This window comes from Tachysurus fulvidraco, chromosome 6 (assembly GCF_022655615.1).
Source record: "Tachysurus fulvidraco isolate hzauxx_2018 chromosome 6, HZAU_PFXX_2.0, whole genome shotgun sequence".
NCBI classification, from domain to species: Eukaryota; Metazoa; Chordata; class Actinopteri; order Siluriformes; family Bagridae; genus Tachysurus; species Tachysurus fulvidraco.
The window spans coordinates 16,219,270-16,246,553 of NC_062523.1; the positions used below are offsets into that span (position 1 = coordinate 16,219,270).

The window sequence follows — 27,284 nt, forward strand, 5'->3', positions numbered from 1 at the left end:
CAGGACTTTTATTTTGAAACCGGAAACGTGTTGTTTTCTGGTCTCATTCGTTTTACTACTATGCAGATGATTAGTTGTTAGCCTTTAAAAAAGTCTGACTTTGTTGCATATCTAGGTGAAATTGTACAACTCTGTCACTAAAAACACGTCCCCGAGACATTAGGTGAAATGGAAGGACAACGCTGGTTACCTCTGGAGGCTAATCCTGAAGTATGTAAGCTTTATTTTCTCATTGTGTTTTAGCTACATCATCATTAATTCAACACAGTAATCATCCTTTATCTGTGATTCAGTAGGTTGGACATAAATATTGCACTAAACCTGTACTTCAACTCATGTTATTGACTTTAGACACTAGTTGCGTTAACTGATTTTTTTTTTTTTTTTGCTGTTTCTTGTAGGTAATGAACCAAGTGAGTAAGATGAGTCGGTTCTGGTCCTCAGCTGTAGTGAAATGCATGAAGGTCTTAAGTGAGGAAAGTTAAGACTGCCTTATTGTTTATTTCTTTATTATTTATCACCATATATACCAGTCAGAGGTGGTGTGATAATGTTTTATTCTTCACGACCTTCACTGTCACCGAGAGACTCATCACTTCTACACCTCCCACTCTTCTTTCGTCTTTCTGACTTATTATGTCTTGTAGTTTTTACGACAGTTGGGCTTAGTACCTAGCTGGCAGTTTGGAGATGTATATGGTTTGGACCCAGAGCTTCTTACGCTGGTGCCAAAGCCTGTGTGTGCTGTCCTGCTCCTCTTCCCTGTCACAGAAAAGGTAAAACTCTATTGGCAATAAAAGCTCTAGACACTTTGTCCCAACACTTACGTTTGAGAATATTATTTTATTATTCACCTTACAACATATTATTCAGTAGACCACACTACTAAAACTCAGTAGACCATACTACTGAAATTCAGTAGACCACACTACTAAAACTCAGTAGACCACACTACTGAAATGCAGTAGACCATACTACTGATATATTGAGGAACTCTACTGACATATCATAAAGGACAACATATTTGAGAATATGATCTACAGTTGACAATACCTAATTACTACAAATAGCCACCAGATTATTACTCACACACCCAGCTCCACCCAAATTCCAACAGGAATCACATGACTGGTGTAAACCAGCATTTCAGGCACCAGTTGATTTTAATTTTGGAAGAGCAAAACAAGTTACTTAAAAACATGAGGTGATCGTTGGCACTGGGTGTGCCAGTTCTAGCATTTTCTATCACCCTGAAATTTCTAAGCACAACCAGTTTAAAGACATACTGAGAATAGTGTAAGAAACAAACACAGATGTCAGTAATCTGTGATCAGGCTAAATGAAAACAGCTTGATGATTACAGCTTGTGAAGGTGAATGGCAATAACAATGCAGGCAAACAGACAAGCTATGCTCACATCTAAATTCAAAAAAGAGTCATTTGAGAAGACAGGATTTGTTGAGTTTTTCCTAGAAGAGCTAAACAACATGTTGTGAGCAAATAAATGTCAGGGGAAAAATCAAGAAAGTGACACAAAAAACTGAAATGTTGAGTAGTGGAATAGTTGTCCAGTCAGTTTAATCCAGATTGAAATTTTGAACAAATTCATGTGTTGGAAGGTACAGATTTTGGTGCAAGCACCATGGAGAAATAATGTTTGGTATAAATAGTCAAACATGCCAGTGATGCCAGGGTGATGGTGTGGAAAATGGTTTCCTGGCACACAATAAGGTCCCTGATAACCACAAACAAAAGTTTTAGTGGCATAGCTGACATTCCATGAATATTTTCTACATTTTGTCCACACAGGTGGATTATATAGTCACTGAATAGTCCAAAGAACATGATTGCAGGTTTTTATTTCTTCATTGGCCTGCGCACTCTCCAAATATGTTTTCTTCTCTGTAGTGGAGTGGAAAGAGCTATTTGCTACACATGGTTTAATTTCATACTTATGATTAAAAAAAATACTTTTACTGATCCAAGACACCAAGATGGTATCTCAGTTCCCTCATTTACCACTTTTAAATGGCCAGCATAACACCATCAAATGACCGCATGCAACAGAATAAATCAGAATCAGTTTTATTGGCCAAGTGTGTTGACACACACAAGGAATTTGGTTCCAGCCGTTTGTGACTCTCAAAAGTACAGACATAAATAACACTATACTATACAAGATAATACAGACTATACAAGACAATGCAGATGTGATACAATAGATATTATAAGTATTAAATATGATTACAGAATATATGACAGATCAGTTATGTACATAAAGTGTGGGAAGTGCATGGTGCAAATAACAATATTGTGAAATATTATGCTTTTTGTACAATATTTAGCATCAGTAGTGTGTGTAACATACACGGATGATGTGATGACTGACCGTTCTGATAATGCAGCACTTATGCTATGAAGCAGAGACTTGATGAGTTGTTAATCAGGGTGTGTTTTAATTGCCTTTCTTTAAAAGATAGGTTCATTTAGCTAAAACCTCTGTAAAGCTGCCTTAATGAAAGGTAGATTAATTACAGCATAGAGATCCATGCAAGCTGCACACAGTGTTTTGAATATACGATGCTAACTGCACAATTTTGTATAGTTAAAAAACATTCTAATTAATAATATTCATAAGGGAAATTTTAAACTCCTCAATTTTAAATGAGGGATAACATGTGATTGCTGTGACTAACTATAGCTTAGATGTTGGTAGCAGAAGGGCTGGTTTGAGTATTTCAGAAACATACAACAGTTTCTAGTGTTTACTGTACACAGACTGGTAATAAAATGAACAGTGTGTGTGTGTGTTTGTGTGTGTGTGTGTGTGTGTGTGTATAATAACATCACATTTTAAGATTCTTTCCAAAATCTAATTGTATACTAATTTATACTAATATCTGATCAGAGAAATCTGGGATTTTATTTTGTTTAGATGTGAGACCAACCACTGGTTTTGCAGGCCGTTGTTCCCCTGTCCATGTAGAATGACATGATCTACAGTTTATCCTCCCATCGTGTTTGCCCTATAGAAGGGTGGTTTAGTGTGCAAACATACTCTGAGTATTCTCATTATATACTGTAGCTACTGTATAAGAACACATACAGTGCTTTTCTACACTAATCCGCCTATAGGGCACACGTGAAAGAAGGATAAACTGCAGATTGTTTTAAATAGCCCTTCCCCAGGGCAAACAGGTGTTGTATTACCTGAGGAGTTTACTGGGAAGATATTAGGCAGTCTAGGTTTCAGCTTACTGATATCCTGCCATGAACAGTGTCAAGGTCTCAGTGAAATGACAATACAGCAAACCATTAAGTCAAAAGATCTTGCGTCTAGCAGAGAAAGAGAAAAAAAGAGCGAGCTTTGAATAAATATTCAGAGATCCTATAATGGTTACAATTTTTGCATATATATATATATATATATATATATATATATATATATATATATATATATATATATATATATATATATATATATGCTATAAAATGCATAGAAATGTGTTTGGAATTTGCCAGGATGTGCACACAGATCATTTGTGAGTGTATGTGTATGATTCAGTGTCTTTGTGTATATGATGGATAAGCTTTAGTAAGGGTGGAATCACTAATTTCCTGTCCATCATTTTTATTTTTACAGTACGAGTCATTTAGACTGGAGGAGGAAGCAGAGATTAAGGCACAGAGACAGGAAGTGTCATCAGAGGTGTACTTCATGAAACAAACTATTGGAAATGCATGCGGCACCATAGGGTTGATTCACGCAGTAGCAAATAACCAAACAGTCCTTGAGTTTGGTAAGCAATTATTTCCTGAGCTATTAAAGTGGATATTCTGTGTTAAGGGTTTCAGTTTTTATATATTCCAGTAATTATTTCTTATTATGTGTTTATTTGGTTTTTAGGTTCTATTTAGATGTTATTGCTTCTTGATGCCATCGCATCATTTACAGCATTGTATTTATAATATTTGTTTAAAAAAAAAAATGGGTCGATGGGCCGTTGTTGTTTTGCAGAGGCTGACTCACCCCTGAAGACGTTTATTATGCAGTCCTCTAAGATGAGCCCAGAGGAAAAAGCAGCCTTCCTAGAAAAAGATGAGGTTGTGTACACATTGTATGTTGAGATTGTGTACACATTGTGTGCTGTTGTCAAGAGACAGTAAATAGATTCAGTAACCTGTTTGGTTGTGCCAATTGTCTTGTAAAGTTTGTTAAATTTGTTTAGTTTTTTATTTTTATAATCCTTTTTTCTTTTGTCTTTTTTAGAGTATCCGTGTAACACATGAATCAAGTGCTCAGGAGGGTCAGACAGAGGTTGGTTACATCTTGTCATTTTTTTTTAGTCACATGAACTGTAGAAGGAAATATCATCATAAAATATGAGTAATATTTGAACAACTTCAGCAGCTTCAATGAGCCTTAACATAGATTGCACAAGTCTCAAAAACTGTTCTAGTGAGATGATTCTTTTAAAATGTAATCCCCTCACCTAGCCTTGTGATGATGGTGATGATGATGCATGCTTGTGTATTGAATTCCAATGGATTGTAACATTTTCATTTTAGGAAATACCTCTCCCATTATTATCATCATCATAACATAACAGTGATCAGGCAGAATAGCTTTATATTGTGGTAGGTGTTACAAATTATTGTGTGATCCATGCCCTTACAACATAACCAAGACCTAGATATCATATATCATTTTCTTTATTTGTATCTTAATAATGATCCCCTGTGGCAACCACCAAATGGTATGTAAAAAAGTAAGGTAGTGATTTCCTGTATAAAAGAAAGTCTCATGTGTCACTTATAATGGTTTTAGGAACAATTGTGGTTAATCAATATCTATCCTCTCTCTCTTTCTCTCTCTCTCTCTCTCTCTCTCTCTCTCTCTCTCTATCTATCTATCTATCTAATATATAAATAAAATTATTTCTCTAACAGGCTCCAAGTGTTGATGAAAAGGTGGATTTACATTTTATTGCCTTTGTGAATGTTGGAGGACATTTATATGAGTTGGGTAAGTATTTGATGCTTGATGATCTTTTGCAATTCTATTTAAATAGATACTTTCTTACCACCTAACACGTCACATCCTTGCCTTTTCTGTTGCATTGTTATAATAGTTATAATATAAAATGAAATATCATACGGGAGCTGCTCTGTAATTCATATGGCTACTTTACAGATGGTCGGAAACCATTTCCAATAGTTCACGGGAAAACCACAGAGGACAGCTTCCTTGAGGTAAATATGTAATACATGCCTTTGGTGAATCGCTTTGTTTTTGTGATGGTATAAATGATTACTCAGTTACAATGATCACTATAAAGATAAGCTATTCAGATATCTGTGTAATGTTGAGGGAGATTAGAGATTATCGTAGTGATCTGTTATTGTTTGCAGGATGCTGCAGATGTTTGTAAGATCTTCATGGCACGTGATCCCCAAGAGCTTCGCTTCACTGTTGTGGCTCTCTCCAAAGCATAAAACACTCACATACTTTCAGTTTACTGAAGAAGAAACTGCCAGCCATTCGCAAATAATGTTTTCATTCTTACAAGATTGAATTACATCTTTGATAAAATGGGTATTTGCTAATATTTTGCTGCACAGAATGAAACACAAAGAAATGGAATGTGTCCATGTACACATTCATAGGCTTTTTTAAAAAATTATGTTTAATTACTACTAGAATTATAACTATGCCTTTTCTGCTCTGTCCTACATACTGACACCTAATTTAAATTAAACCAGAACTGATTAGTGGTTTCGCGAAACATTGCAAAAGAACAAATCATGTGTGTGAAACATGAATAAAGTTGTCTTTTTTCTGATTCACTAAATTCCATTAAAGGTAAAGCTCTTTGTAATGGCTGACTTGTAATTTTTCAACAGTTTCCTTGTGTGTTGATCTGCTGTTGTAGCCCATCTGCCTTAATTTTCAATGTGCTTTGCATTCTGAGATCAATTTCTGGTCACCATAGTTGTAAAGTGTGGTCATTTGAGTAGCCTTTCTGTAAGTTTAAACCTTTCTGCCATTCATAAGTTTTTTGTTTTTTTCAAATCAACAAAGCATTTCGACCTACAAAAGCACACCATTCTGTGTAAACTAATTGGGCGATGTTGCATAAGAATGAGAGTACATTAGTGCTCAGGTGTTCCTAAAAAAAGTGTCCAACTTATTTTTGCATCTTATATAGCAAAATGATATGTAAGTAGCAAAATATGAGGAATCAACAACACTGCATAACAAATACTGTTTAAAACAGCCGCTACAAAATGCGTTTATTTTTTCTCATACTATCAACTTTTTGACTGCATCTGTGTTAGAATTATATAATGCTATTTTCCCCAATTTCACTCCAGTAGGGGGCGCGCTGATCATATATAACCAGGAAATTTTCCAAAAAAAATTATGGCGAACATTATTTTAGTACAGCGTCCGTGTAATTTTTATTGTGAAAGTCAGGGCTGTTGTATAAAGTTGTAGGGGAGCTTAGGATGGTAGAAAGAACACCGGGTTCAAGCTGTGTGTTTATCTCGGAATTAACAGGTAAGTCGTGGTATCATATTTGTGCAGTTCAGATTGGGAAAGTAAGCGTCGGTTTTAAGCAGTGGTTCCAGATGTGGAACTATAATAAATGTCAGTATAGTGGGAATAACAGAGTACTAAAATGCTACTTTATAGTAATAATAGTTTAAACCATTAACTGCAATTTACTGAAAGCAAAATACATCTCAGCCCCTTTGTGAATTATTATTATTATTTTTTTATTTTTTGCCAAACTACATGGTTTTCTTAACTTGTTTCTATGCTACTCTTTAGTAGAATTTAGTAGAATAATTACTTTTTTATTATGATTATTTATCATTGTGCAGGTCAGTAGACATACATTATGGAATCCAAGACTAATCACCTCTCTCTCTCTCTCTCTCTCTCTCTCTCTCTCTCTCTCTCTCTCTCTCTCTCTCTCTCTCTCTCTCTCTCTCTCTCTCTCTCTCTCTGTGTGTGTGTGTGTGTGTGTGTGTGTGTGTGTGTGTGTGTGTGTGTGTGTGTGTGTGTGTGTGTAGTTCGATACTTGTAGCATTTATACCATGTGACATTTGACTATTTAAGTAAACAAAATACTGAGTTAGTTTAGTTGAGCACTGTCTTTTTGTTCTGTCATAAAGGGTGAAACTGAATGCTGCCAGTGACCTAAGGCTCTCACATGTATATAAAGCTTCATCGTAATAGGTCGTGGTCTCTGGGAAGGACGTTGTCTCTGTAGGAAGGCAGTGTGACATTGGGCTTCTCTGAATGATTAACCTATTGCCAGGTTGGAGGACCCACTTTACAGAGTTTCACTTCATATGCCCACGTTTCTTTGCTAGACTCCATGATTCGTCATTCTTCTCTTGCCTCTGTGATGAGGTCAGTTGTACGTTGGAACACAATTGACTTCATTCACAATACAAATAAATTAATATTTCGTAATACCCATCACATATGTGATGATAATGTTTTTTTTTTATTTCTTTCAATTTGCAGGATGTATCAGTTGGTCTGGATACACATTCCTCACTCTAGTAACATTCATACTTTGCCTGGTAGTCTCACTGTAGTAGTCATTGGATTATATGCCTTAAAATGAATAGCTGAATAATGAGATGGGATTTTAAGAGCTTAAAGACCGAAATTCTTTGGTGTAATTAATGTGCGGCACTCCATGCAACTGCACAAAGCCAGATGTGTGATTTGTGTGAGGGGTTATGCTATGTTCACATACAGTATGCTATGTTTCAAGGGACTTGAATCATGGATCATGATGTTGTTCTTGAGGCATCTTTATATTTTCAGATCCATTCCCACCAAGCAGGGGTCACCCCTGCTCCAATGGTGGTTTGAACACACAGTAACTGATTCAGTTGGACTAGATTTATTCAAGCTTGGTTGGAAAGATAAGATAGGACAGCTCTGATCCAACTAAAGAGAATAATGACTGAAAAACTCTTTTTCCAGCTTAGCCAGTTTGACTTGTTCCACACACTGAGCTGTCATGACTGTCATTCCCTTTTTTTTATTGTGATTAGTATTTTTGACAGTTTGTAGCCAATTTTTTGACTTTTGTAAATACATATAATTTTCTATTATTAATGGAAATGCATCATGAAGCTCAGTTTGAAGGCTTGATCGTTTAGGTTTTAATTTTGTTTCCTGTTCTAATTGCACAAGGCTGGTTTACATCCATATTAATTTCTATCTACATTTGAGTGAAACAGTGACCTGTTCCTTGTGGAGTGGGCTATCATAAAACCTATCATGAAAGCCTCTTGTAGCAAAGCAAAAATAATCTCCTATCTTCTTGATAAGACAAAACATTCCCTCACTCTCTAGTAGAACATATTAAGGAGCTGTAAAACAGCCACCCAGAGAACACACTGTAAATGTGGGTGTAAAAACAACAAAAGTATTTCCTCTTGTGGAAAAGTAACAATAGGGTGTCTGGCTATATCCTGCATCGCTTGCTTAAGGCCATTGGAAAGGCATGAGGCTAATGCGCTATTCTGTATTGTCACATTCCTTTCAAATGTTCGTGTTCCCTGTGGTTTGGCTACCAGGCTTTAGCCCTGTTTGAGAAGGTCTGGCAGAAAAGTGAGGCGAACCAAACAAGCCAAGTCTCTGCCCCAGAAACTACGAGGTGTTGTTGTGCAGGTCAGCTTAGGATAGCAAAGTCTGGAAAATCGTTTCTATTGCACATCTTACCTTCTCACCTACTGTAGCTTCCTGTGTTTGTTCTGAATGTACAGGCAGATAGTCACTAAGAAGAGTTTTAGGAGCAGAACAGAGACATTCTCTAATGAAGTGGCTTCTTTTGTGTTAGTAAGTAAGATTGTTTCTCTGCTAGATTTATTTTGCAGCTCATCAAACAAAATTTGTTGGACCTTTGTCACATTTTTGACCTTACCTTTGTGACCTCAGCTTTCAGAATTGTTTTTGCCATTGCAACAAAGAAATGTTATTTAGTTATTTGAGTGTAATGCATGGAAATTATAGCATTATGCCTTGTATGATATATTATGTCTCCTTGACAGTATCCTATTGTACAGTATGTAGCTGTCCTCTCAGTTTAAATCTATATTGTATCTTTTCTCTTACAATAAAATGAGGGATGTCTGAAATTGCACCACAGCTGCTGTAGACAATGGTAAAAATGCATGTTTCACTGGGTGTTGCATTGTTTTTGTTGTTGTCTGAATACCTCTGTCACTGTTGTACTGAAAACGTCTGCCCATTCCAGTAATTCTAGGTTAGGGAATTAAAAGCGACCATTTTTAGCACAGAAGACTTAGACACAGCTGAACACAACATTAGGAAAAATGTGTGCTGTAGATGAAATCAATGCTGATTTCAGGGCGTGTGAAGGGCAGCTGTTATTATGTGTTTTGTAGTCAATGGACTCAGAAATCTGGATGGCATAGCATGCTGTGAGTGAGATTTAGCTCGGTATTCAGTAAAGGTGAGTTTTGTCAGGGCTACTGCAAGCTCAGGGTTTTCAGCTACGTTTCTGTCCATTACAGAGTTCTTTTGGGCTGATGTGTGGGTAGCAGCATTTCTGGATTGACACCCTGGTGTCACATAAATGAGTCAGCATCCTGATGAGCGCATTTTTACATCGCAACTGTTTGCTGCTCCCTACTGAAACCTCCTGATGTTCTGCTTCTTGATTATAGTCTGAGTCAGTGGCTGTATTACATCATCGATTATTCATATCAAAGTAGTGTGTAGAGTGTGAAAAATAATTTATTATTTACACATCTGTCTTCTTTTTGTTGCTAAAACAAAGATATCATAAAAATATATAGTACACATAGTATTGTATTGTGATTTTAGTATTATTAGGTTCTATCTGAATAAAGAAAGAGTGTCATAATATTCTCACATTTATTTTAGGGATTCAGGTACTTACATAAAATCAGCTTCTTTTGTCTGGATATTTTTATAGCAACTTGTACAATAATATACACATTAGAAGAACGTTGTTACACCGGAAGCTCAACTTGGTTTTGTTAGGGAAAGGCACATGTTAAACATTAAAATTAAAAGAGGCAATAAACACATTCAGATACACCTTACAGTGCATCAGTGGGTGTTTTTGAGATTGCTCATTCTTTCCTTCCTTCAAGCTAGGCATAATCAAGAGCATTAACAGACTTTCCACACCTACTGCTGGCCTGGTGAGTTTCTCTTGTTTGTTGCATTTTTTAGGTGCAAACATATTTACACAACCTGAACACACCTTGTTTCACACATAGGTGCTCTAAAAAATGTAACTGAACCAATTATAGTAAGACTAAGTGAAGAGAAATTTAGCATATTATGGATGACTTACAATTATAGCAGGTTGAATAGGTGACAGGTATTTCACCCTACTTTCTTATTTATTTAATAATATAATAATAAAACATACAATAATGTTTGACTTTTTCCAAAGAATATAATCGTTGCTCAATGACCTGAGTCAAGCCCAAATTGTGGCAAAGGATCTGATCTTAAAATAGCAGGATATTTACCAAGGTAAACCTGGATCAGCTTCCCTATGCACAAAAATCATTGCAGTGGTATTTTCAAGAGCTAGTTCCAAACCTGAAATTTGCTGAGTATAAACTTTCAACTTGGAATTAAAATATCCTCAGACAGACATGCTAAAGAAAACATTTTAAATCATTCCCAATTTAGAGCATATTTTACTGTACTGATCATCCTTTTGAATGGCTCTATGTTGAAATCCTGAACTCAAACAAAAAATGTGCAGTGAAAACAGAGCCTGTCTATTTATTTGTTATTATAACTGGTGAAATGTATTTTTCCCCATATTCAGGCCTCTGAAATCATACAATCATTATTTCTGTCATATTCACATTTACAAGCTATAAATCTTAAATAATAAAGGATTATTATGGTATTTTTGCCAATTTGAATTTATTGACATTGACATGAGAGCTGTCATGTTATCCACGGGTTTGTTTCGGTTTGTCCTTAGACCAGGTTTTCATGGTAGAGGGTTCTATGTTCCAGCAAATGTAGAGCTGTGGGTTTCCTCTTTGTCCCATCACATAGCTGATCCTCCTTTTAAAAATCTGGAGAGGAAACCTACACTTATGTGGTGTACTTCTGGACCACATTAGAAAAGTCATTCTGCATAGTCTTTACATTGAGGTTGAGCTGAGAGATGATTGCACATGGCTCCGAGCTCTGTAAACAGTCTATAATTGAGCTGGGTGGATATATCTGGATCAAACCTCACCACTGGCAAAAGGGATTATTTTAATAGATTTTTTTCCACAGACCACCAGATGTGTTTACTCCATAAACTAACGTCACACATTTATTATAATTTAATGGTGGAGTTTTATTGTGCTTGTAATTACACACAAGTATCAGAGTGTCAGAGCTTGTGCAAGCATGTTCTTCTTCATTAGCTAGGATAATGTAGCATGATGGCTGAGGACAGACAGTTAAACTAGTTCCAGTGTGCTATGGCATTGTTGTCAGGTAATGATTTTAGTGTACTTTGGTGTATGTTAACTTCAGATTTTGTATTCATTAGCAGAGACACTTGATCCCTATAAGACGATTATAAGTCACGCTTAACACTTAAGGATATTTACACTTGAATTAACTAGGTGATCCCTTAATAATTACTTTTGAATGGACTACATTCCTATGTGTATTATAATTATTGAATGGCCTCAGAATGTTGCAGCATGACTATATCTTCTTGCCATCTATCTATCTATCTATCTATCTATCTATCTATCTATCTATCTATCTATCTATCTATCTATCTATCTATCTATCTATCTATCTATTATTATTATTATTATTATTATTATTATTATTATTATTATTATTTTGTAGAACAATTATCTTTGCAGGGGGGCACGGTGGCTTAGTGGTTAGCACGTTTGCCTCACACCTCCAGGTTTGGGGGTTCGATTTCCCACCTCCGCCTTGTGTGTGTGGAGTTTGCATGTTCTCCCTGTGCCTCAGCGGTTTCCTCCGGGTACTCCGGTTTCCTCCCCTGGTCCAAAGACATGCATGGTAGGTTGATTGGCATCTCTGGAAAAATTGTCTGTAGAGTGTGAGTGAATGAGAGTGTGTGTGTGCCCTGCGATGGGTTGGCACTCTGTCCAGGTTGTATCCTGCCTTGATGCCTGATGACGCCTGAGATAGGCACAGGCTCCCCGTGACCCGAGAAGTTTGGATAAGCGAAAATAAATGAATGAATTATCTTTGCATTTTTGGTTTTAATTTTGCCCATAGCAGAATTTGCTTTCAGGTGCCAGGCCTGCTGGAGTTTAATAAATGGCCCACTCTGTAGGAATAGTGTTCTATTAATAATCTTTAATTAGGGGTTCAACTATGCAAATTTCTAAGTGATCCTCTTACTCGGTTATTAAACTTTTCTTTTTTTTAGAATTCTTTTTAGAATTTTATTATTTTCGAACACTATATACCTCATTTATAAAATAGTTGTGATTGGTAATTTACCAATTCTATAATTTTTTAGCATTGTTAGGGTTAATTACTAAAAGTCATAGTTACAGTAGCATGAATACACAGAACACTCAATGTCTAGCTATTGAGGTCCAACCACTATGTTATTTATATCACCTTATATCATGTTGTTGTTTTTTCATTTACTAAAGTCTTCAAGTATTAGTTAAATAGAGCATAATGATTTAAAATGCCTTTAGTCTATTGTGCTCTTTCCTATAAGAAAGTCATTTTACTGAAAGACTCGCTGTACTTTTAAATGCAGAAAAGATGTTGTAAAAAAAAAAAAAAAGGAAAATCTTTGTTAATTAGGCAGTGAAAGTTGCCTGATTTTGCCTGATATTTTTGTCAAACAGCCTGTAGCCAGTTATTTTATAATATCTTAGTCAGATTTCTCTTGAATAATGATAGGGGTTTATGAAAACATGATTACATTGCATTCCTAAGTTTTGCTTAATGCAAATTTATGTAAACTTATTAGATAATGCTTTGCCAAATATATCTACATCATTCAATCTTAAAGTGTGCACCTCTGGAACTTAATTTTGATGTCAGTGAATAATGTAAACAATGTTCATATGTTAAATGGGATTAAACTGATTTACCTAAGGGTTAAGACATTTTCATTAAAGCACACCTTTGCCCATAAGAATATGGTTCTCCATCTAGCATTGCAGCTAGCTAGCTAAAAACAATGCCTATAAACACATTATTTATTGCAACGTGTTTTTTCACATTTAGTCATAGAATAAAATACTCATATTCATTAGTTCTTTCTGTCCTGATTGTTTTATCATAAAGATCAAACTAGAGCACTGTGGGAAATATTGTGGGAGTGGATAGCTTTTACTTTAACACAGGCACAATTCATTAACATGGCAGCATAGTGGATATATTTACTTATTTACATCTTTATTGGTAAATTACTTGTATGTCACAACACATTTTCTATGCCTATTCACACATCTCCAGTAAATGCCTTATCCTGGTCAGGGATGCTGTGGATTATAGGAACCAATTGTTTATACTCTATAATCAGGACCAAATCTGTTTATAAGAAAACATCATAGACCGCTGCAAGCAAAAATAATAACTGCTGTACCAGGCTGGATTAATCAGATTTTCTGCAGAAGTAGGTGAAATTGATCTAAATTCCTTTATGTGTGGGTGGGAGTGGGATTTTAAAAAAAGTATTTCACAAACACCTCTCTAGGTCACATCAGCTGCAATGAGTGGCTTGCTGCTAGTCTGCTTGAAGAATGTGATGAAAGCTAAGGGTTTGTGGCAAAAGACTATTTCCACTATCACTACAATAACTACCGGAATCAGTGCTTATGATTTATAGCACCCATAACATTCTGTTGTTATTTCAGGCTATTTTAAATCTATGCACAGATATTGCAAAGCAAAATAGATTATAAACAGAATTGACCTAATTGATTTCAAGTTGTGTCTTTAACCTTATATAGAAGCATGCAGAAACTCTATGTTGCTTATAAATACACATAATACAGCCAACTGAAACAGGATTTCTGATGTATGCAAGCCCTCACCCTCCACAATGGAAGAATTGCTTGGGGGAAAAATAGTTTGCATGTCAGGCACCTGTTCACTGTGCATAGCAACTACAGTCTCCAAAATAATCCACCCCTTACTGCTGTCACAGGTATGCTGTGGCAGTGTGCAACGACAGTTTCTGGGTGTGAGAAGAAAGTGCATAAACATAGTGTGTGCCTGTAAGGCGGAGTAATGAAGTGTGTTTGAGTGCCTTGCATGACAGTGGGAGGAGACTTTACAAGACCTGTTATTAGACAACCTCTCAACTCTGTCCCAAAGCCAAGCTCCTCCTCCCACACATCTGTCACGGACTGAGCAAACCCTGCCTTCTTTCTAAAATGTCATTTTTTTGCTACCTGAGGTACTTCCTCTCAACCCCCAGCTGAGCTCACAGAAGCTCTGAACTTTGGATACATTGATTTCTGATCTGTGTGCAGACAGAATTCCTGTATGATTACAACCTGACAATATTTTCTGCCAACAGGACAACGTCAACATCCTTCTTAAATCTTGTGCCTGGACTAAAAGAATTCCTGCTTTTTCATCCAGGGGATGTGCAGGACATAAACACATAAACAACTATAAGGTAAGTTTTGTTTTAATGAGTTTTTATGTATCTACTAAGTTTGACTCTTTGGAGGACAATATGGAGAACACTGCTATGACAATGTTAAAAATTATTGAATCCTGTTATGGTTTACTCTGACAGATATGCAGTGCTGTCCACATGTCCATGTAAAATGATCTTGTGCTACTGACCCTCGGTTTAAATTTAACTGAGTCAATAATCACATCTACAGCTTGTGCTCTACAGAGAGGTTATACAGTACAGGCTTCAGGTTGCAGTGTTTGTCACTTATATAATTAGTTTTAGCAACTCATTTTTTGTATCAAAAAGGAGTGAATGTCAAATCACTGTCATTGATATGAAATCAGACTCTTGACTTTGTCTATCAGTAGTTTATAGGAGGTTAGAGATTCCTTTGAAAGGTCACAATTTTTATGTATGTGTTTACCTCGGCGTTAGATTTGCTCTTCACCTGAGACTAGAGTGAAACAAACATGGCATGTTGAACAACCTGTTCACAGGTGTGTCTCTGGGTGGTCCCGCACTAACATGTTCACCATGACAGTAATGTTCTCTTCTTTATAATAAGACACACAGGCATTACCTGTCTGTTAATTATGATGACAGATGGTGTCAGATTGTTCACAATAACCAGGCATGAAACAAGCACATTGATTTGACTTTAGATCTATGCTATATTAAACATACACAGATCATAATAATAAAAATAATGAATTGCTCAATCATAATTGAAACATTATAAGCTATGCATTTCTGTTTTGTTGTCTCACCTAAGTAAAAGTGTGGCCAGTGCCTAAACTGTGAGCTGAGGTACAATAAAGTGAGCTTTGCTAATGTCGGTAACCATGCCACACCTTCCTAGCCCTAGCAACCCCACTGATCAGCTGTGGTTTATCTGCTCCCTGTGGTTTCTGTGTGTGTGTCTGTGTGTGGTGTTGTGCCTGTCCACTTTCAGGTCTGTTTCAGTGTAGGCAGGGTATTGCCTCTAATTATAGAATGGAAAGGTCACTTGTTGATAGTTAGAGTAAGACATGATTAGTGACATGATTAGTTGGCTTCTTTTTTTAAGTTTTTTTTTTAAACACTCTTAGGTTCATGCTTAACTTAACACCTTATAAACAACAGCCTTTTGTGTTGTTTCATGGCATTTCCTGTTATTAAATCCTAAAGCATTTGGACAAGATTAGGATGGACTCGTGATTGCCTGGGAAGCTTATGCAATATCTGCTGTTTCTCAGATTCCCATGTACTGACTGTATGTTGTTGTGGACATTTAGCCTCATAGGCATGTAGAGCACATTAATATCAACATGTATAATATAACTCTGTCTAATTCCCAATTCTTTGCTGGCAAAATGAAAGGTTTTTCATAGCACCCAGATAGCATTAAGAGGAGAGGCTAATATAAGGAACTTTCCAGATAAGCAAACTGCTCCATGCATTATTTCATCATTACTCATCAGACCATGAAAAGCAGGTATCTCAGCAGGACAGGCAGATCCAAGTCATCAGCATGTTGGCTCCTCCTTAGTTTTATGCCACTCTAAAATCAGCATACAGCATACTTGGTGTCTAACTTTTGTTGTCTATTTATATGTGGATTACAAAAAAATGTGCCTTGATTTGATTCCTAAGTTACAGGAAATACCTAACCTCTTCACCTAGCAACACCCATCATTGGGTTCAGACTGCCTTGTGAGTGCACTTGTTAGTGTAGCTACTGAATAATTGATAATAGTTATTTAACCCTATGCTTTAAGGTGAATAGTTTAAAGCATAGAATGTAGTTAATGTCAATTAAATGCTTTACCTCATTTTAATATAATTGTATGTATAGATGTTTAATAACAGTAATATCTAATGCTCACATTTTAAGTTATTGGGTGTCACTGGACTATGACCTGAACACATCTTGGTGAAATGTCAGATAATAATAATACTTAATCATAGTTCATAGGTCTTCATTGCCATTTATATAATGACAATACAAAAGAAAACAGGTGCTCTGTGTGAACTTTGGGTCTCTTGGGTTACTCTTGTACTGAACACAGGGCCCACTTTACATACTATAGTAAGATTATATATATGCATGTTAATTAAACACAATTTTATTTAAACAAACACACACACATATTTTAGATAATATTCAAATACATTATTTATTACATTTTACGTTTAGTAATTAGCATTAATTATCACCTTCCTTGTCTTTTAGGGATTCAGGGATAAAAATAAATGTCATTTTTAAATTTTGTAATTTTTATTCAATATTATTAGATTTTTGTAAGCCTGATTCGAGACATTGTCCATTGTTAAAAGCGCTATGCAAATAAAATTTAATTGAACTGAATTTTAATCAGGATTTTTATACTACTGATTTTTCACCTGATACTTAGACAATTCCGAAACATTAATTACCATATTTTTAAGCAATTGTAGAAATATTACCAAAAGAGTCTGGAATGCGAGTTGAAATATGTAACTACACACCTACAGTTGTCTATCAACAGTGGCCCACAAACTAAATCAACCATTAGTTTACTGTAATCCATCATTATTTCATCAAACATTTTACCAGTTTTGTAGTACTTCTTAAAGGGGTTTTCATGTCTTGCCTGTGCAATGGGTTTGTCTTCATTTGATTTTCAAATCGTTTTTATGTCTGCACTCTCACTTCAAAGGCATTCAAACTATTGAAATTTGATACCTGAGTCAAAAGGGAAGGACAGATGCCTTGGTGAATACAGTGTTTGCTCTTTGGGTGTGTAGTTCTGTATGGTCGTCACTATCACAATACCATTGATGGAGTTATGCATTGCATAATTGTGAAAGGCAGGAGTTTGGTGAATAGGCTGTGGCATACCCAGGACCATGGGGGTTGTGATATTGTGCCTCTTGTACAGCAATCTTAAAAGAATCAACCTTCAGAAATATATTAGTGTCTTCACAGGTTATGCTTTCTATACATGTGAGCTATGAGGTAGAAATTCTCTAAATGAAAGATGTTAAGTGAGAAAAGTTTAAGTGTGGTTTTAGTGACTGAAGGTAATTATTTACTGGCTGAAAGTTAATGAGCATTGCTGTGAAATTTTAATAGTTTAGTAGGCAGGTTAAATATATGGTATGCGTGTGTACACACCCTTTTCCTATAATCAAATTGACAACATATTTTCCTAAATGAAAGCTTTTGTATTTTATCATATTTATCATATTTATTTGTATATGTATTTTTTTCTACTTAGTCTCACAACAATTTGCCTGCTAGGGCTTGGTGAAGACTGGCATGTAAAACATACCATTCATTACAGATTATACATACATTATCAACAGAGTCCAAGCAATGACATACTGTACTTAGAAACTTAGAAGCTTAGAAACCAGACATTCATAAAATTCATAAGTGAAGGGTTTGCCTCACCCTTAGAGTATCTGCCTTTCTTGTTCTCAAACAGAGCATTTGCATGGGCTTTTGTGGTTTGGAAATCCACCTGCTCTCCCCATGATTGCATAGTCAACAAATGAATTATAAATGTTTTAATAGTAATTTTATAATGCTTGTATCTTTATGCACATGGATAATAGTGTATACCACTGATTCTACCTGGATGACCTCTTTTGGTCTATCGAGGGATTGTGAGTATTTTATTAAATTGATGGCCCAGTGATCTATCCAGGGAAGTTAACTGGATAGATGAAAGCAGTAGACAGCTTTACTGTGTATCAGCTGCATTTGGCCCATTACAATTCCTGTGAATCTAAATCAGTGTTGCCTACCCTACTGTATGAATAGAACACAACTGGGTATTCATGAAAACCTTTCTTTGCGTTTCCTAAGTTCTGAGCTTAACTGAATTCTGAACTAGATACTGCATTCCCCTTTGCTTTCCTGGGGTCATCTGGGTGAAGATGTTTAAAAAGACACCACAACCTCATATTTCAAACTCAGATACTACTGACAATGGATCAAATGGATAAAAATGAATAAAAAATACCTCAGTTGAAAAAATGTCAAATACTTCAGTTGTAAAAAAAAAAATGTTTAGAGAAAGTAATTACATTTTTTACCATGGATGTATTTATACACAACCAATAAAACCAGTATCATGATAATGTGACAGAGCATGTATTACAGTAAACAGTTCCTGTTTCATTTTTGATTGTAATTGTGTTTTTTTTTATAAATGTCCAATAATATATAGATGTTACATAAAGTATTTATGATTTTTTCTTTTGCTGAGTAGCTCCTTTTTTTTTTTTTACCATAAACAAAGCTCATGAGAAATATGAAATCGAGTATTGTGTCTAATACACTGTACAACACTCCAGTTACATCCATATTTTTATATCTCTCTTTCACATGAGCTGATCATGTGAATCCATAGCAGCCACTGGGCTTTTGAGCACAAAGCTGTCTTTTATTCTGAACTCAGTCCCCAGGGGTGTCTTTAGCGTTTGTAGAACACTTAAGTTAAAATTAGTGCTGGAGTAAATTGTTCTTGAATTTTCCAGTCCAACATCCAGTATGGACTTTGTTCCAAAATATGAAAGAGGGAAGAATTTCATCCCCTTTAACAACCTTTATTGGAGCAATAAATTTGTATGATCAGGATAACTGAACACCTTGTTTAATTCACTACAAAGCACCTGTTGTGTTGGTTCACCTTCAGCTTAAAAGCCACAGACCAGAGGGCACTATCCTTACCTTTGATTATAGATATCAGGCCAGAGACTTTGTCAAATGATTAATGAGTTTCATTTCATATAAAAATCAATGTAACTGGTTGTTGGAATGATGCAACTGTTGTGTAGATGATTTTCTATTGGCATGGTATTTAAAGTTCATAATTTTCTAGCAGGTTCATCCGGCTGTACCACTGTTATTACATCAAAGGTTCCCTGGCATGTGCTGCTCCTGCTATTGTATTCCTAACATCTCAAAGAATGTACCGTATTGAGATGGCTATATATTTCACACTGTCACAGTCTAGTCACACCATGTCTGTCTTTTTTTCAAGTAATTAAACTCCTTATACTCCCTGAACAAGAAGACCAAAATTCCTCTCTGTTGTAGTATTTACATTCTTTCATTTAATTTACAATGTATTTTCTGAACAATTTGTTCAAGCTGAATAGCTGAATAATAAGCTGAGAAAAATGTTCTTTACACAACCTTGCTGTATAATCTGTACCTCACTAAAAAACACAGTGGGACAGTGTCAGAGAGTAAGTATATTCTTGCAGTTACTGGAAGTATATTGAATAGATAAAAATCATACAATCTGCCTCATTAGCATTTATTAATGCTGATTCACACATCAGTGAGGTGAGAGAACTGAAGGACTAGGGAAGATCATACATGGAATACATTTAGATCATTTGCAGTCCAGTTGAGGCTCCTGGGCCTAACTGTACTATGTCAGTTATGTTATGTTTATGGTTGCCCTTTGAACCTCCTGTGTTAAAGAATTTTTATGATTTTATTTATGAGTGGCCCTAACTACCACACTTGTGAATCAGTGTCTGTGTTAATGTCACCATTTTGCAGTCGTGTAAGGCCTGTACTGTATGTGTAGACTGCTGAGAGTGGGTGTGTTTTTCTGCCCTACTGCACTGACATGGATCCTTTTGTGCAGTGTTGTGCATGGAGCCTGGCACCATTTATATTGTGCTCTCACTTTCCAGCTCTTTCAGTGAGAATCTCTGTATTCGTTTATTGTCCTATTCCACTGCTGTGAGCAGTTAATAACATGCAGGCATCAAAAGACCAGCAGGAGGCTTAAAAATGTACAGTAAGTGTAAATGCTGCCCATAGAAATTCTGCTAATTTATAATTGTGATGTTTAACTCATACAGGGTGATTACTAATGCAATATGGATAGTGGATTTAATTGCTGTTTTTCTGAATCTGTAAAATCCTTACCTCAACTGTTTCCAAGCAGTGGTATGTGGTTTATTGGCTCTTTGTTACCTAGTAATATATAAAATAAGAGTTGCATAGCCATGTACAGGTTTCAGGGCAACTTTGAAACATTGAATGCTTCTGATGTCACCTACCTGTCTGTTCCAAAAACTATACACATGCCAGTGAATGGTTTCTGGCAAGCCAAAACGTCTCATCTCTGGTGGTCAAAGCCAATGGCAATCTTCTTTATTCAATATCTTTCACAGTGAGTCCAGTGTATGCAAAAAAAATATGGCTAAAGTCTTTGTATACAGGTTCTGAGAAAAAGAAAGAAAAAAAAGCATTTTTAAAAACAGTCTCTGAGTCTTTATACTGAGAATGGGAGAAATACTGAAGAGCTGAGTCAAGTTGGAATGTGTGTGTGTGTGTGTGCGCGCATGAGTGACACTCTTCCCTTTTTGTACTCGACAGGCACTTGAAGATTGTGCTTCTCCACAGGGCAGTGTAAGAGACAGTGCCTTTTTGGACGGGTGGTACTTAACAAGACAGGAGCCTTTCCCATTACAGGCTGCAAAGGACTCATTGGACTGCTTGAACTGACTTGACTCCTGGATTCACAGTATATCCCCAAGACACTTCAAGACTCAAAAACAACACTAAGGGTAAGACCCCAAATATCCCAGATTTTATTTATGGCATCTCTGCATTTGTTCTAAAAATGTTTCTTATGAATGCTTCTAGTATGTAATGCATTTTAAGCATGCAAGCTGCATATTTTATATTTATTTTAATAAAATACACTCTTGACACAGCTTTACAATAGTGTTGAATGAATGAAAAATAAATAAGACATCCATATTGAAAGTTTTGGCACTAGAAAGGTAAAGGAGCTTGACACATATTCAGTACTGTACAGGTACCGCCCATATGTTTTCAGTCAAATGACCATTCAGTACTGTTGATTATTTTTTTTGACAAACTATTATGATGTGAAAATGTACAGTATATTGCATTTTCTTTCAAACAGCTATGCAGTAATTATTTATACATTAATATTAAAGGTCAGAATTGCATATAAAATTTTTGATTTTAGATTTTATTCTGTTTTTACTGCTAAAGATCTTTGTGTGATCTATGAAAAATAACAGTAATGGTCATATATTAGAACAGTGAACTGTACTATTGGCCTGTATAATTAAGTATTGTAAGTACATACTGTATGTGACTGAAAATGGAATTTACATGTGCATGATGAGTACTGAATGGCCATTTGATTGAAACGAAAGGGTAGGCAATGCTCTGTCTCAATACTGTATTCTTTAGCAAATCAAATGCATAGTGCCCCCTGCTGGTTTGTTTGTTTATTAAACAAACTGAACACATGAATACAGTCATGCAGTTGTTCAGTATTTTCCCCAACATTCCTATAAGTGCGATATTCAACAGACACCTGCTGGTCTTGGTAGTTATTCAAAATGTCGTCCTATTACACTCTGTCCATCAGAAATGGATTTTCTCCTTAGGAGGTTAATTAGGCAGTTATCCAGACTTGCTATGTTCCCCTCTACACCACACCAGCTTATTAATGAACTTCCTTCTATTGTTGCTGTTGTTTTTCTATAAATTTTTATTGGAGACATTTTCTACCCATATATTTTTTTGTTCCCTACTAGGCTGTCTTAGTTACTTTGAACGAGAGCTGGTATTCATAATGTCAGAAAACTATCGCCGCTCATTGGTGGTCACCCCAAAGACCACCGCTCAGTTCAACCAGTTCCTGCCAAGCAAAGCCAAGCAGTCGGGCTATGTCCCAGCACCACTACGCAGGAAGCGCACTGACAGTACTGACAATGAGGAAAACAGACGCAGTTGGGCCAGCCCCATGTTTACAGAGGAGGATGGATCATTCTCTAGGTAATGTCCTTCTTCTTAAACACACTTCATGGTGATTCTTTATTTTAAAGTGACTCGGTTTCAGGCATTTTTCATTACAGTAGACAAGACTTCTTAACTAAAATTAGGCTGTAAATCTTGCAGGGAATTTAAGCACAAACATGTTTCAGTTTGGAGAAAGAATAAAGCTTCACTTTCTTTGACAGCAAAGATGACTGAAAGGTGTTACTTACATATAGGATTATCCTATATAATTGGTGAGGCTATGTGTTTGGTAATGAAATGTGGAAATTTCAGAATGCCTTTTCTTTCTCTAGAATTACCATTTCATGCAACATTGTGTTGTATATATGCGTGTGACTCTTCTGTATGCGTGTATCGTATGTATGTGCCAAATACTGGATGATGGCCATATGGTGACAGGATAGGAACAGGCCCATATTCCACTAATGAACTAGGCACTCAAAGTTCTACACAAGCTGCCTGGCCATTTGGGTATGAGAGCAGCGATTCAGAGGCAGAGCGTCCAGACCCTGACCTGCAACTTGATGATTTGGCCAGTCGCCGTTTCCATACCCCAAGGGTCGTCACACCCACCAACTTTGCATTGCCCATGACCCCAAGCGAATCCACCACTATGCCTCAAACCACCAGGCCAAAGGTCATGGTTACTAGTGTGCCTCAACCAGCATTGACCTTTCTCAGGTCAGACACTCCGCAGAGACTGTTGTGCTTCAGTATTACATAATAACTGCTAACATTTTTTTTTTTTGCTGTGTTTTGCATTTTTGTCTTGGTTTTGATTGAAAACTGTCGCTGTCTCATTTTATTACATTTAGTTTGTTTTTTTGTTTAATATATTGGCTTTTATGGATGGATTAATGTGCGTTGATAAGTGGCCACATACGGTTACTCATCCATTTGGCTCTCTCTTGAGCAGCAGTGAGCCTAGGCCTCCTCAGAAGGCTACTAGGAGGTCTGCGTCTGCTGATGTCTACTTGTATGATGACTCAGAGGAAGATGATGATGAAACTGGTTATGCTGATCCTGTTCATGATGACCTTTATGCTCGTAAAGTGGGCTTAACAGAAGCCCAGTCCATTTCCACTGCCCACTATGATAAATTTCTCCCAAAGTTTTGGACACCAGAGGAAGACATGCATGTGCAGAAAATCAGACTGGGCTCTCAGCGTCGGCCCTGGTACAGAAAGATCCAGGGCTTCAGGTCTGTCTGGCACTCCTGTAAAACAACATCTGACATTAAATACTTAGATAAAACTTAAAATGACACATTTTATTGTTGCTAATTTTTAAAGACTTTTTAATTGCTACACATTTTGGTTTCATTCAACTATAAATATTTATGGGCTTTTACTTCAGTCTTTGCATGTGATAAGAGTATATTCTTATAGCTTTATTCTTTTTCCTGGCTAATACTTTTGGGTTTTTCTCTCTCTATTTGTTTCCTGTCTCCCTTCTCTGTGCTTTCTCTTCATGACCTGCCTGACTTTCATCTAGCCAGAAGAAGTCTGGCTCATCCTCGGAGGACTCCGAATGTGATGTCAGTCCCCAGCTCTGTGTGTCCTCTCCCTCTCATTCTGAACCCCCTTCCTCACATGCACAAACTTCAGCACAGCTCATTCCTGTCACACCCAGGTCCTTGTCACATTCCCACAGGCATTAACCCAGTATTCAATTTAGCTTAAACATACACACTAACTAATTCACCTACTCAGCTTTTCTTTCCTGATCTACACTGTTGACTTCACACAACATTCATCATGTGATGTTCATCTTAGTAAAAAACTAACACTACAGTATGACTTGGATTCATGTATTATATAGCATGAGCTCACACATGCCAGCAGTATTTTACATATGGTCTGCACAAGTAATTTGTATTTTAGAGCTAATTAAATAGCCTCATTATGCAAATGAGAAAATAAAAAGTGATCCTGTCCTCTTTTTCTCTGGTCTCTTTGCTTTGCTGTCTTGTACTTTTTCAGCTTATCCCTATTCTCTGAAATTCTTCTGCCTTCTTCTTTTCTTTTTCATTTGACATATAGTCCGACCACACAGCCACTCATGCTCACTCAAGACACCTTTGGAGCCCAAAGATTTCAGCTCCCTGATTTTTGGCCCAGGCCAGACCCCACTTCAGGCCCAAGACTCATTAGGTTCAAGAGACACCCACTATTAGGGCGGGAACACCCTAATGACCCATACAATGTATCTGAGGACATTCTCCCTGACTTGGAAAATGATGACATGTTTAGCCGCCGCACATGTGCCTTCTACTCTAACACTGAGCTGGCCAAGATGAAATATGGGGGTCTACTTTCCTTACATCAAAGGTCTGAGCCATGTATCAGATTGGTCACTCAGCATAGTGATGTCAAATCTACGTACCCGGACATTGAGAAAGATGATGTGGCCATTCGCAGGTTACGGCATCAGTCTAAACAGCGCCCCCTTTCAGGAGCACCTGATATCTATCACCCTGTGCCTATTCCTGACCTCTGGGTACAGCAACAGAAACTTCAGGCTAAAATATCCCCCCCAGTACAGGGGGCTGCCCCGATGTATCCAAAACAGAAGGTCAAAACCGAACATCAAAAATCAGATGATATGGTAGTTAGGAAGCTTGGAATTGCACATGTCCAGAATCCCACTGAGGTATCTCAGAGGTCACTTGGAACTCAAACAGGCCCGAGTGTGCCTTCAGTCTGCAACGAGGAAGATCTCCAAAAATGGCAAGCCATCAGAGAGGCCAGTCGCCTAAGATATAAGAAGAAGCTGATGGTTGAGAGGTTAGGCTTCTGAGGCTGTAGGAATGACCTGAGGCCTTGCATGTTTTCATTGTGTCTGATATCCCTTTTACACTGTTCCCATTTGTAGCCTAACATGGATTGTTTAAGTGCGCTTTCGGATGGTGTTCTGATGCTCTTTAAGCCTGTGGTTACTGATAATAATAATTCTGATTGTTATGTAAACAGTTAAGACTAGAGAGCTTTGTAAACAGTATTTATTAATCTACTTGGCTGTTATTAATTTCTCCAAAATCTTTTATTTCTTAAAGTGTGTTGATATGTTTTCAGATATATACCAATACATTAAAAATGCATGAGCCTGAGCGTGCCACAGCAGTGCCACTCCAAAAAGGCATGAGTGTTATTTAATTGTTCATAAATGACTGAATAACAGTTCTGTTTTTTGCTATTTTTTTTTCTTAAGGATTGGGATTGCCTGGCATTTTGTCATACTCTGCTTATGAAATAAAAGTTTTTCTAAAAGCTTTTGTGATGAATTCACCTAATGAAAATGGGATATCTTTCATTTCAGTCAGCTAGTTTTTCCCTAAAAGAGGTTCAGAGGTTCACACAGACTTGTGGAAGTGGGAGTGTAATGACCAAAGCTGTCGAGGAATGTGAAAACCTGAGAAATGTCTATAAATAACACTGCCAGACACAGCAACCATTTACAAGAGTGCCAGCAGGCTGTGCTACTTAGAAATTCCCCATTGCTATGAGAGGCAGTAAAAGCAAGAAATTTCACTTTAGTCTCTATGGAAATGTACAGTCGAAACACACCCTAGCCTGTAATTTCCAAGTAAAACAACACAGTTGGTATGACACATTTACACCTTTATCCCATTATGAAGTTATATCACCAAAATGTTTAATTCCCTGTGAAGATAGAGTACCTTTCTTTCCCTCAAGTAAGTTACAGTATTTCCAGTAGTTTGTGTTCAAACAAATCTGCAGCCACACCGCAGAGTGTAGAAAGCTATATATCTCCTGTATATCTGCTTTGTGAAGAAAAAGTGATTCTCTGGTAACTAAGTTTGCATTTGATTGAGTCTCTGTGTTGCTGTCAACCAGTTTGTTTAAAATACACAAAATTTGACAAGTCTTCTGTGTGGTTTTCTTTGGTTCTCTAGACTGTTGCAAAAGAACTCAGATAGTGACGGGTGAGTAGATATCTGGGGTCAGGAATGTGGCATGGTGTGTCCAGTTGTTTTGTCATGTCCTTCTGCTTTTGTGTGGTTCTGCTTGCCCCAGCTTTAAACTCTAACATTACTCACCTTACTTTGGTCTCTGTTGGCTGCAGTCCAACTCATTTCACCACAAAACAAAGAGGAATCAACCCGATGTCCACAATACTAGCTAACAACAGCTGATTTGCCTTGCACTGTAGTGAGGAGTAGTGCATTTGTAAACCAGTAAATATCTAGAACATTCATGATTCAATTTCACATATACAGAGCTAGCACACTATATTCATATTGTTATTGCATTATTGAGCACTAAATGTAGGTCACAGCTTTACTAACACGAAGGAAAATACACTATTGTGTATAAAAGGCATATGTATGTAAAAGCTTTGAATGAATTATTCTGGGTAACTTTGGGTTCTGTGCCCCCTTTTCAGTATGTTCTGTATCAATTTAAATAAGCTCAATATGAATTATGGGATCTTTTTTCTTTATTCCCCCTAACGAATCACATAGTCAGTGTACTTTTTAATTCTAAAGTACTACTTATATGAATTTGTGTTGATAGGGCTAAATCACTGAGTGACATCAATGTTGAGCAGGCATTACAAGAGGTTCAGTACGAAGATCTGCAAAAGTTCCGTGCCAAGGTGAAGGAGAATGAAGACAGGTGGCAGGATGTGAGTATCAGCTTGACCGCTCTACTTCTTGTGTGATAGTGTATCAATTACAACAGTACAGTTTTCTTATCTTGTGCTTTATTAGCCCTAAAATATATCCATGAAATAATCATTACTAT

At 36.7% G+C, this 27,284-nt stretch overlaps 2 protein-coding genes across 8 annotated transcripts in view; both read left to right on the forward strand.

The window, feature by feature from the left end:
• The first annotated feature begins 18 nt into the window (after positions 1-18).
• On the forward strand, positions 19-5,879 carry uchl3 (ubiquitin carboxyl-terminal esterase L3 (ubiquitin thiolesterase)). Its single transcript, XM_027164647.2, has 9 exons — positions 19-210; positions 402-413; positions 648-776; positions 3,644-3,800; positions 4,019-4,104; positions 4,271-4,318; positions 4,951-5,026; positions 5,195-5,253; positions 5,413-5,879. Exons 1-9 carry the CDS (start codon positions 169-171, stop codon positions 5,494-5,496), a joined length of 693 nt encoding a protein of 230 aa, XP_027020448.1. The 5' UTR covers positions 19-168; the 3' UTR covers positions 5,497-5,879.
• Positions 5,880-6,419: 540 nt separating this feature from the next.
• Positions 6,420-27,284, forward strand: part of lmo7a (LIM domain 7a) — a 33,699-nt gene continuing 12,834 nt past the window's right edge. The window contains exons 1-10 of one of the 7 annotated variants that reach the window (XM_047814635.1): positions 6,420-6,562; positions 14,592-14,693; positions 21,070-21,260; positions 22,272-22,512; positions 22,915-23,196; positions 23,432-23,716; positions 24,010-24,147; positions 24,558-25,301; positions 26,432-26,461; positions 27,054-27,165. In XM_047814635.1, coding sequence (XP_047670591.1) covers positions 22,310-22,512; positions 22,915-23,196; positions 23,432-23,716; positions 24,010-24,147; positions 24,558-25,301; positions 26,432-26,461; positions 27,054-27,165 — 1,794 coding nt within the window. In that variant the 5' untranslated portion in view covers positions 6,420-6,562; positions 14,592-14,693; positions 21,070-21,260; positions 22,272-22,309. The other 6 variants (XM_047814636.1, XM_047814634.1, XM_047814638.1 and 3 more) reach the window with 6 other exon arrangements.